This window comes from Borostomias antarcticus (genome assembly GCF_949987555.1).
Source record: "Borostomias antarcticus genome assembly, chromosome: 37".
NCBI classification, from domain to species: Eukaryota; Metazoa; Chordata; class Actinopteri; order Stomiiformes; family Stomiidae; genus Borostomias; species Borostomias antarcticus.
In genome coordinates, this window is record NC_140270.1 from 1,158,990 (window position 1) to 1,171,414 (window position 12,425).

A 12,425-nucleotide genomic window follows, 5' to 3' on the forward strand; every position below is an offset into this window, starting at 1 on the left:
GGTCCCTCTTTCGGCCCCTCGTCCTCACCTGTCTACACAGCTCCGCGGGGCTCAGGACCAGTCCGCTTTAGGGGCAGGGTTGGCTGGAACAGGAAAGGAGTTCTTCCTTCGCTTGTGGTTTGTTTTCAGGTGCCAGAGGTTGACACTGCCGCTGATGGGAGAAAGTGCCATGAGGGTGGTGGGTATTGGTCAAAGTTTGTTTTTTTTAAGATATTTTTTTAGGGCTTTTCAGTTTTAATGGGATAGGACAGTTGAGAGAGACAGGAAACGTGGGAGAGAGAGAGTGGAGGACATGCGGCACAGGACCCGAGCCGGGAATCGAACCATCGAACGGTGAGCTACCGAGGCGCCCCCGGGTTGTGGTCAAAGTTGATACTATAACATGTGGAAGACTAGAGAGGATGCTCAGAGACGACGGGCTGCATTCTGCTTGTGTAACTCAGTTGAAATGGTTAAAGTCACACTTCAGTTTATATGTAATAGCTTACCTCAGGATCCAGGCTAAGAAAATGTAATTTTTCCTAATAGTGAATGAGAATCAGATATTAATTTGTTTTACATCACACAGAAAGAGAAGATAATATTGTTTGCTTGAATAAAGTTGATATCTATCCATTTAAAGGAGTAGTAAAGGGAAAATGCATGTTTAGCCCTGTTTTAAGGTTACTTATGATCATATACAATGGTTCAGATCAAAACGTTGACAAAACTAGCACTTTTGAGAAAGTGATAATTGCTCTACCACCGTTTTGGTCATACAATGGATGTGGATGGGCACCGTGAAAAATCATCCAGATATTGGAAATTCACCCCGATTAAATTATCTTGAGTGTTTTTTTATCGCGATAAAAGATGACATAGATTATCTTGCCATCCTTACGAATGGTGTCCTGCTGCTGAAAAGGGGAAGCCAATGCAAATACACACCAACATCTCTCCCTCTCTCTCTCTCCCTCCAGAAGTCTACTGCATCTTAAACATCTCTCCGTGTCTTCTCTCTTCACTGGAGTGTAGAGTGGCTTACCGCTGAGTTGCAGGAGAAGCCGGGTCACCGATGGATCGAGGGTGTGGTAGGAGTTCCTCAGCTGAGGTCAATGTGTGTATAGACCCTCGTCCAGATTCAGCGTGAGTGTGCAGAGAGTGTAGAGATCCTTGCCCGGACCTGGTCTTGGTTCCTGGTACCTGTATGGTTCCTCGGTTCAGTGTGTGTGGATCCTTTGAGCTGAGCTGAGTGTAGGGGGGAGTGGACCGAAGAGCTTGACTTGTGACTGCTCTCTCCGGGTCTGTTTTCAAGATGATATTTTTAGGTCACTGTGCAAAAAGCCCTGACCTCTATAACAAGTCAGTGTGCAGGGAGAGTCACTCACCACACACACACACACACACACACACACACACAACGTCCAGAGATGCAGCGCAAGACCGTATCAAGTTATATAGTGTAACTTGTAGCCATAGTAATGAGAGGTGTGTTAAATCATTGTCTTCACCACAATAGAATAGAATAGAATAAACTTTATTGTCCCCTCAGGGAAATTTGTCTTGGACTCGTTTGCTGCACAAATCAACTCTATACATAGAAACAGAGGGGGACAACACATCACATGTCTCACATACAGTACATATACAGTACTACACACAACACGTTGTCCACAACATATTGCACATACAAAACCCATTACACATATTACTCAATGCCAAGTATGTGTAAGTCAACAGGTGTGGGAAGGAGGAAAGTTATTTATAAAGTTACTTATGGACCATTTCTTGGACCATGGCTTGCTTTAGTCTTTGTTGCTAGGCTGCTGCTGTCTGTTTAATCTAATGGGGGATGACCTTTAACCTTATACTGTAGGTTGTCACAGCAACATTACCAACATATGACTCAGCTAGGCACTTTAATCATTAGTACATATGTGTGTGTCTGTGTGTGTCTATACATCTGTGTCTGTGTCTGTATCTGGAATGCATACTGTATATGGTGTGTGTGTGTGTGTGTGTGTGTGTGTGTGTGTGTGTGTATCCTTTCAGTCAATTTGTGTCCCCACGTCTGTCCATCTCCTCTTGTCTTTCCTTTACTGAGCCAGACTGCTCCAGGAAGCCATTTATTCTCATAAATAATTATTGTATTTATTTATTCTCATAAACGATTCCTTCATTAATTTAATCTCATAAATAATCCTGTGGACAGCGTAGGCCAGGTGCTCAAAGCGATCACTATAATTCAAATACTGTTGTGAATGACTTGTGAACGCTTTCATATTTACACTGCTGTGAATCCCAATTTTAGTAGAGCAACAATCACTCTAGTCGTAGAGAAGGCCCTCTCACTACTGCGGTCAAGCCAGCCTTGAATTTGGAAATACAAGTCATGTGGGCCACAGCCAATTCCCCTTTGCGCAAACATTAGCGTCATTACGGTAAATCGTTTTTTTCTCTTGGAGTAAAGGACTTGCCACCGTCGTGTTCACAGACAGGGGCCCAGTCCCAGGGGCCCAGTCCCAATGTCCCCCCTAAACCCTCAAGCCCTGAGCCCTCACAGACTTATTGACGTCACCTAGTAAAGTGATTGAGTATGAGAGTCTGCAAGGACTCGAAATGGTATAAAAAGGAATGGGACAGCACTTGCGACATCCCATTACGTTGACATGAAAACATATTTCTTACTATTGTGGGTGTGGGGCTTATCAATTTTTCAATTTCACGTTTTTCTTGTAGGCCTTCATGTGAATTAATTTTGGGCTGAGTCAAATCCCCTTTACATTATCCGAACTCTGTGTTACCCTCAAAACATGTCTGTTCAACTTGTTGAAATCATTTCATTTTGTGGTCATATGCGAACTACATTACTGCCTGTGATTCTTGCTTGTGATGAATCCAAAAGTATTTACTTAAGAATGATAATATATTATGTATACACATTCCTGTACCTCACAACTCTTTACATATTCATGTTGGAAATCTCAATTCAAAGAACACTGCACCGAAATGGGTGATTACTGTCATAGGCTTCTGCTTTTAACTGGGAAATCATATGATTTAGAGCAACAGAAATCGATGTATCAGGAATGAAAACTAATTTAGGAATGTTTATTGAATCCAGAATAGAGAGAAGACTGTGCTCTCAGTATGGGAAATAGGCTACACAAAGTGTCACAGGAAAAAAAAACGTACATCAAAACATGCTTGTAATAATATTATTACAGGTTACACACGTTGAATCGTGTCATCTACAACCACAGCATAATGATGTACAGAAACATGATTTAAACATTTCTTAACAGTGCTCTTGTAAAAGTTATTCTGCACAGAATAAAAAGATCAAATGAGATGGAGAAGGTGAACTGCAGGAACTACAAAATGTTTTTTTTTTAATTACTTGTTCTTTTTATCCAAAGCTCCCATGATCCTCTGGACCCAACCAGTGCTCTTGACGCAGATACGTTTTTTGAAGATAGTCACCAAACTGGATGATAAAAGAAAACCACATTATCAATATACGACTACAATAATGCTATGCTATAGTGTACTATACTGTTCTGTCTCTTAGAGGGTAGAAATTAAAACTATACATTACTATAGTTGTCACTGAGAAGGTGAAGGATGTGTAGCCGAGTGTTGGATGAACTCCATCTCTGCTAAGAACTTACATGACTCCTCTAGAACGGCACTGGGGGTGAGTCTTCTTATATGATTCAATATCCTGGACCCGTACTTTACGTTTGGAGAATCTGAAACAGCATACACCTGGATCACCATCTGTAAGCACATACGGTAAGTCAGTGTCAGTTTTAATGCCCCACATATCTGGAACAAACTTTCAGAAAACTGCAGGTCTGCTGCAACTCTTGGTTCTTTTAAAACAAGCCTGAAGACTTTTCTTTTTGCCACTGCTTTCTAAGAGGAGCTATGTTTATCCGTATACTGCACTGTAACTTTTATTCCTGTATTCTATTTGTCCTGCTTTTTGTTTTAAATGTCTATAATGACTTGCTTTTTGTTTTAATGCTTTTAATTGGTCCTGCCTTTTGTTTTAAATGTCTATAATGTCTTGCTTTTTGTTTGAATGCTTTTAATGTCTCATGTAAAGCACCTTGAATTGCCCTGTGGCTGAAATGTGCTATATAAATAAACTTGCCTTGCAACACTTTATTTAGACACGTCCCTTTAGAGTTGTTGTACAGACCCCCCAGACATTAGCAAACGATCACCAGCAACTCTGAACAGACTACAATCAGTTGAATGTTTGGTGATTGTAAAATATTCATAGAAGATGGTGGACTTCAAATACAGTATGAGCTTTAGTTTAGAGAGTCAGAATCACATGATCAACTGTATGATGAATAGTTGCGATGTCAGAACCCATCAAGTTGGTTTGAAGAGGAAAGGTGAGGTTGAAAAGTGACAGAAATTGACATGGGAAAGTTTCTAAGGATCACACGGGTAAGGATGAATACTCACGTTGGCCTGCCACCAGGGCTGCTCCCAGAATGCAGAGCAGGAGAATGATGTAAACGGAGCGCATGATTGGCTGTTCCTTGGCAGAAGGGTGACTGGAGACCCAAGACAATTGGTACTGGAGCTCATCCACTATGAGTTATGACCTCAAGACAGCATTGTCTTTTATCCTTTACCATGAGGTGGACGGGGGACAGGAAGGGCGGGGTTTGTGGTGTGTGTGTGTGTGTGTTACGGGATGGTCAAAATAGATCTACTGTATTTCAAAGTAAGTAGAACAACTAAAACATTGCTTCCTCTTTTCTGAAGTCAGTTAAAACAGTGTTTTTTTCTCTCAGATGTACTGATATGCAGTCGTCAAACAAAGCAGTCACTCACTGCTCACCATGTTATATGTACAGACCTTTAATAAAACAGTATTATATACAGCACACACTTCCAAGTGAGATAAGAGTTCAAGTTATGACGCCAGTGTCCTCCCCACCTGTACACCACTGCAATTCTCCGCCACAGAAACGGGTCCCTTGAAACAGTCACATTCCAGAACACAATGACAAAATCATTGGTCAAACCAAACAAAACAGATAAATTCTGACTTCTGACAAACCAAACAGATAATGTATGTATTCCAATGTTTTACAATCAAATTTCAGAGACGTTTTTATTTTGCTGAATCAATTTAAAGATGCACTGTTGACAAATATCTATACATTTCCCATGGTGCATTTTGACTTATGTAAGGATGTACATTGAGAAAGCTGGGTAGGATCCCAATCACCCATACCCTGAACCATGTAACAGTCACAGAGTAACTGACAGTGGAATCTTTTTAGAAATGTCACTTCAATGCATACACACAAACCACACACACACACACACACACACACACACACACTCAGATCCAGGTCCTGAAATAGTCACATGTGATGGTAACAAGATAGACAAGCAAATGTGAAAAATTTTGAAAAAATAAATACATAAAAAGGTGAGTGTGTGTGTGACAAACGATTGTGCAAAAAGCTTTTATTGCAGTACTGCAGCTTGGTGGTTGGGGGAGAGAGAGAGAGGGGTGCAGGGGACAGTGAGAGGGGTGCAGGGGACGATTGTCTGACATCTTGTTTCTGCCAAATGCGCTCTAAGCACTTCTCAGTGTGCCCTCTTAAATGTGCAAACAGACGGACATTTATAAACAGCACTGAGCTTGGAGTCTCTATATGCGAGGTTATGTTACCGGACTTGCATTTGGAATGGACTTAAAGCACATTCTGAATGAACTGTTCAGGCCTTGCAACCTTTGAACATTCGGTGGCAAACATGAAAGAATGGTACCTGTGAGTCCAAACCAACGAGAGACGGCGTCCTCTCTCAACTCGGCTCACGCCTCAAAACCAAGACTAGCTTGTGCGCTTCAGAAAGAAACCGGGAGCGAAAGCACGGCTGTTCTTTGACTCTTTGCTTCTAGCGAAGGCGTTTAAGGTTCATACAGTATTTTTATACCTATTCAGAAAGGCCGATTCTGATTGGCTCGCAGTACTTTCTGAAGATTCATTGGGGGAAAGGCGTACAGAAGAAGAAAACAGATTCCAGCTATGTCTCGTTGATGAAGGTGCAAAGTAAAACATCGTTAACAATCTCTTTTCTTTTTTCCAGAGTCTTGATCCTTGACATCAGCAGCAAAACACATTGGGTGAAGCAGCTTCACAATTAACTATAACAGATGGGGGGAGGGTGCAAAGTTGACCGTTTCAGAGGACAAAATAAGGCTTAGTTTACTCCGATCAAAGGTTAAACGGATATAAAATAAAATAAAAATACAGCATTCAATGAATAAATAAAAAACATCGCCATTTTAAGAGATGATACTTAAATTAGACAAACATGGGGAAATTATTTTTGCCCATTTGAGGAAATGAAAGGTTCCACAAAATGGCGGTGTGGGCAGCCAGTGGCCTACATACACTGTGTCGTGTCACTAACCACAACACACACACAACCCAGTAACCTACCTTAGCTGTTCCAGTTAAAAAACACATTATTGGACATAAATATGGGCCTACTGTATATCGTCATCCCATTTGACAGGCAGCCAATGCCCCCTTTAAAGAGGGTTAAAACATTTCTTTTAAAGTAACATTGTAGCAGCTTTTAAGATGCTACAAAAAAATCTTCTGGTTGTTTCGTCTCTGAAAGAGTGCGTGCATCGTCATCGGAGGAGATTCCCTTCACTCTCCTTTCAAGTCAATCAATATGTCCGCCCCCAAAATACCCTGGCTCCTACAGTACCTTGGGGAACCTTACTTCATGGAATGATACGGAGAAAAATAAAGACAAAATTATAAATAAAATAAACATCGAAATCACATCAGACCGAGCGGGAAAAACGAGGGAATGAACTAGGTATGACACGTGAACAGAGAGGGATGGAGAGAAAGAGAGAAAGAAGTGTGGGGCCTCCGTCCTCTTCACCGGTCAGTGGGGACTGACCCAGAGAGGAGGGGGTGTGCAGGTTACAGACTACAGCACATTCCTCAGCATCCATGATGCTCCCCAGTCCTCTCATTAGGGGGTGTGTGTGTGGGGAGGGGGGTTATAAGGCCTCAAAACCCCTTCACTGACCTCTGACCTCCTGCTAGGTACCCGCTCCATATAGAACCATGACTGTCCAGGGCCAGACCCAGGAACACGCCCAGAACCAGACCCAGGAACACACCCAGAACCAGACCCAGGAACACACCCAGAACCAGACCCAGGAACACGCCCAGAACCAGACCCAGGAACACACCCAGAACCAGACCCAGGAACACGCCCAGAACCAGACCCAGGAACACACCCAGAACCAGACCCAGGAACACGCCCAGAACCAGACCCAGGAACACAGTCAGAACCAGACCCAGGAACACACCCAGAACCAGACCCAGGAACACAGTCAGAACCAGACCCAGGAACACGCCCAGAACCAGACCCAGGAACATGCCCAGAACCAGACCCAGGAACACGCCCAGAACCAGACCCAGGAACACGCCCAAGACCAGACCCAGGAACACGCCCAGAACCAGACCCAGGAACACACCCAGAACCAGACCCAGGAACACACCCAGAACCAGACCCAGGAACACACCCAGAACCAGACCCAGGAACACACCCAGAACCAGACCCAGGAACACAGTCAGAACCAGACCCAGGAAGAGGTGGTAGAGCCTCGTCTTGGGGGAGACGGGACAGGGTCCAGACCCCGGTTGGGGAGCGGTCCAGTGTTTTAGTGGGGGTCGTTTTGGAGAACGAGGGGTCGGAGAAAGAGCCTCTGGGCGTGGCTCTCCCCTCTCTCCTGGACCTGGAACTCAGCTCAGCGCTTCAGAACCGGACTGTTCCGCTCCAGGTCCTTCTGTAAGGTGTGGAGAACCTGTGGAGAGGGGCAGGATGTGTCAGAGGAGGGACTGTGAACCAACCCCCTGTGGTGCTGCTCGAGGACCGAGGACAGAAAATGGCCGCCCATCTAAAACAGCGTTGGTCATGTTGAACAAGAAGAGGGTTTAAATGGACTATATAATGCCGGGCTCAGACTACAGGATTTTTGGGCCGATTTATCCCCGATTCACCCCTCCCGACAATCGGAGGAGAAATCTGGTCTGGAACGTTGGTCGGGGCCGATGATGGGCCCAGATGATCTTGTAATGTGAGGGGTTTACAGATCCAATCTTTTACCTCCCGATCGGCTCGCAGACCCATCGGGGCGGCCCCGATAATATCAAACATGTTTGATATTTAAGATTATTACGTCCCGACTTTACAAGCGAGACGGCGAGACCAGTGGTTCGTTGCTCCCTCGGGCGCGATAAGATCCTGTAGTGTGTGATGAGCCGTTATTTTCAAATCTTGCCGTGTGTGCTTGTTTGAGATGCGCAAGAAGAATATCTGTTAATGCTTTTATCTTTCTGTTACATCAAAAGTAGATGTTTGAATACTGCAGGGTTGGAGCCTCCTAGTGGACAAACAGTGAATGTCAGTTTAAAAGTGCTCAGTGCGTCTGCCTACAGTATGTTACTGTCTGTTGGAAGTGAAAAACGACAAAGGGAGAGCAGGTGGTGACAAAAGGAGAAAAGGAGAAAATACTGAATGACATCACAATAGTGTAATCCTAATGTTAATTTAAAATGAGATATTCAAAATATATCAAAATATATATAATAGGCATCAAAAAAAAAAAAAAGTCCCCCGGCGGCATCCAAGGGGCCCCAAACCAATATCCAGCTTAGGGCCCCCAGATGGACAGGGCTGGCCCTGGCGCCATAGCAACGCAGTTCACCGCAAAATGGACTATGCAACTCAACTTCTAGCCGACACTTTTTAGCCTCAGCAGAGAGCAGCTTACTCCCCGCCCCCTCCACCCCCTCCCAGCTCACCTGTGCCCATTTCCTGTTCTTGCTGGTCATGTGGACGGCGGCGATGTGCGAGAAGAGCTGGTGGGGTGGGATGGCGTCGGGCAGGCGGGTGAGGAACTGGGCGACGTGGATGAAGTCCATGCCCGTCAGCACGTCCTCGTACAGCCTCAGGATGCCCAGCGCCGTGCGGAACAGGAACTCGTCGCCGTCGCGGCAGAACACGTCCCAGACGCGGCACGCCAGGTCCAGGGGGAGGGACTTACTGTACAGGGTGAAGATCCTAGAGGGGGGGGGTGGTTAGAGGATGGAGATGAGTGATGACACAGCTACAAACTTCACTCAGGTGCACGCACGCGTTTATACACACACACGAAGGGGCACATCGGGGTCGTGCGAAAAAGAACGTTCCGGAAGAATGCGTTTCCATCGGATTGGCAGAACAGAAGGCGTTTTAGATTGGATTCTGTGGACTAGTTAACACACACACACACGTACACACAGACATACACCAGCCCACTTCCGGCTTTAGGCCTGGGCCATAGCAAACACACACCAGTATTTGCCTACGATGCTTTTTTAGCCTCTCTTACTCTGAAATGTAATTTAATGTAATGTATTGCTTTATAAATGTTCTTAGCCGGTAGACAAACATACTCCAGGAGCTTGCTCGATCGCCTTGTTGAGAGGGGTCAGGGAAGAATTTTTACAGCTCACTTATCTGGCCCCCGGGTTATTACTGTTTTTTTGCTTCCCTCTGGAATATGTAGAGGTGGGTCGTATGCCCACCTCCCTTGTTCTCTGTAAGGCGCATTGTGTTGCCTCTGGATATGAAATGCGCTATACAAATAAAGCTTTGATTGATTGATTGATTGATTGACTGAGTGGTTGACGGGTTTGGACCTTGCCATTTGCACGGGCTTAGATCCGGGTCATAGGTCATGCCGATGTGGCCGCAGGTCATCGGTGGGGATCTGCAGGGCTGCTGAGGGAGGAGCCTCATCGCTCCGTCTCTCCAGGACGTTAAACGGGCGTGAGAGGAGGTTGTGAGAAATGAAGTGTGAACCAGCTACGCTGTGGTAAGAGGAGGGGCTAGACTACACCCTTCCACAACCAACCACCACCCACACACACACACACACAAACACACATCGCGCTTTCTCAGTGTTCACACTTAGGTGAACACAAAGGTTACAGCCACAGTGCCCACAGTGATGGGCCTGGCGTATGGTGGCGCGGCACAAATACGTCTTTCAAACTCGCTGGCACAAACACTCAGACACGGATAAACAACATGGCCTGTTCACAACACAGGGAGACAGAGAAACACAGAGCTGGGGGTGAGGAGGAGGAGGAAGAGGAGGAGGAGGACTTACCAGTCAATTAAATAAATATCAGGAGTCAAGTTGTTGTTCTTGAAATGTGCAAACAGCTTTGGTAGGTTTTCCTCGAAGAACACTTCAAATGCCGCAAAATAAGTCAACATCTGAGAGAGAGAGAGAGAGAATGTATGTGTGTGAGAGAGAGTGTGTGTGTGTGTGTGTGTGTGTGTGTGAGAGAGAGAGAGAGAGAGAGAGAGAGAGAGAGAGAATTATGTGTGTGAGAGAGAGTGTGTGTGTGTGTGTGTGTGTGAGAGAGAGAAAGAGAGAGAGAGAGAGAGAGAATGTATGTGTGTGAGAGAGAGTGTGTGTGTGTGTGTGTGTGTGTGTGTGAGAGAGAGAGAGAGAGAGAGAGAGAGAGAATTATGTGTGTGAGAGAGAGTGTGTGTGTGTGTGTGTGTGAGAGAGAGAAAGAGAGAGAGAGAGAGAGAGAGAGAATTATGTGTGTGAGAGAGAGTGTGTGTGTGTGTGTGTGTGAGAGAGAGAGAAAGAGAGAGAGAGAGAGAGAGAATGTATGTGTGTGAGAGAGAGAGAGTGTGTGTGTGTGTGTGTGTGAGAGAGAGAGAGAATGTATGTGTGTGAGAGAGTGAGTGTGTGTGTGTGAGAGAGAGAGAGTGTGTGTGTGTGTGTGAGAGAGAGAGAGAGAGAGAGAGAGAGAGACAGAGAGAGAGAGAGAGTCAAAGAAATAACAGCAGTGGACAAGTATTGCAGTGTGATGTTCCCAGAGGTCACCATCCTAGTGTGATGTTCAGAGGTCACCATCCTAGTGTGATGTTCAGAGGTCACCATCCTAGTGTGATGTTCAGAGGTCACCATCCTAGTGTGATGTTCAGAGGTCACCATCCTAGTGTGATGTTCAGAGGTCACCATCCTAGTGTGATGTTCACAGAGGTCACCATCCTAGTGTGATGGTCACAGAGGTCACCATCCTAGTGTGATGTTCACAGAGGTCACCATCCTAGTGTGATGTTCACAGAGGTCACCATCCTAGTGTGATGTTCAGAGGTCACCATCCTAGTGTGATGTTCACAGAGGTCACCATCCTAGTGTGATGTTCACAGAGGTCACCATCCTAGTGTGATGTTCCCAGAGGTCACCATCCTAGTGTGATGTTCACAGAGGTCACCATCCTAGTGTGATGTTCAGAGGTCACCATCCTAGTGTGATGTTCAGAGGTCACCATCCTAGTGTGATGTTCAGAGGTCACCATCCTAGTGTGATGTTCAGAGGTCACCATCCTAGTGTGATGGTCACAGAGGTCACCATCCTAGTGTGATGGTCACAGAGGTCACCATCCTAGGCGTTTTAGGCCTTTTAACCATCCCAAGTGCAAGATGTAGGGCTTGGTGTGGTCTTGATTGGTCTGTGTGTGTGTGTGTGTCTGTGTGTGTGTGTGTGTGTGTGTGTGTGTGGTAGTGTACTCACAAGTGCTCCACTCTGAAGATATGTAGTGTGCACTAGTGTGCTAGCGTAGGCCCCAACTCTGTGTGTGTGTGCGTGTGCACTCACAAGGCTGTGGTCCACCCTGAAGAAGGCCATCTGACAGGGCTTGTTGAGCAGGTTGGAGAAAGCTATGAAGGCGTCGGCCGTGTCCAGGTTCAGGATCAACACCGCCGCGATGAACGACATCCCCTGCACCTGAACACACACACGTTGGCGGCGTTCAGCGTAGCTCTGTTTACCGTGTCTGCGCTGCACCTGAACATGCACAGTGTTGGTGAGGAGTGTCGTGTCAGGGGATAGAGTAGGGCTGGGTTTAAAAAATCGATTAATCGATTCTGAATCGATTCAAATGATTCAGAATCGATTCATGAATCCCAAAATCGATCTTTTATTTAATGAATGAATGAATAAATGAAGGAATGAATAGTTCATTAATTCATTCAATGATTCATTCATTAATTTGTGGAAATCAGTATCGATACCCAGCCCTAGTATTGATGTGTTGCATAACTTGGCAGTCATGTCATTAAGGTTACAGCTAAAACAAAAGGTTTTAGTTAACCAAATCGATATTGATTTGAATCGAATTGAATCGAGATAATTGATTCTGAACCTTGTGAATCGGAATCGAATCGATTCTTGAAATTCGACTCGATACCCAGCCCTAGGATAGGAGTGTCGGTGTTGGTTTTACCAACGGATGATCTGCTACGTTATGCAGGGTGCAGGAACTCTGTTACTATTACAAAGCCATGATTTGGGGCTTGGC

General features: G+C 45.3%; 1 protein-coding gene across 1 annotated transcript in view; it reads right to left on the minus strand.

Annotated features, from left to right (window-relative positions):
- Positions 1-7,437: 7,437 nt before the first annotated feature.
- The window catches only part of LOC311328048 (TBC1 domain family member 14-like), a gene marked incomplete at its 5' end in the record, with an annotated part of 31,077 nt that continues 26,089 nt past the window's right edge, over positions 7,438-12,425 (minus strand). The window contains 4 exons of the mRNA XM_084461164.1: positions 7,438-7,858; positions 8,859-9,117; positions 10,211-10,320; positions 11,723-11,851. Of these exons, the coding sequence (XP_084317290.1) occupies positions 7,802-7,858; positions 8,859-9,117; positions 10,211-10,320; positions 11,723-11,851 (555 nt within the window). The 3' untranslated portion in view covers positions 7,438-7,801. The remainder of the gene's footprint in view (positions 7,859-8,858; positions 9,118-10,210; positions 10,321-11,722; positions 11,852-12,425) is intronic.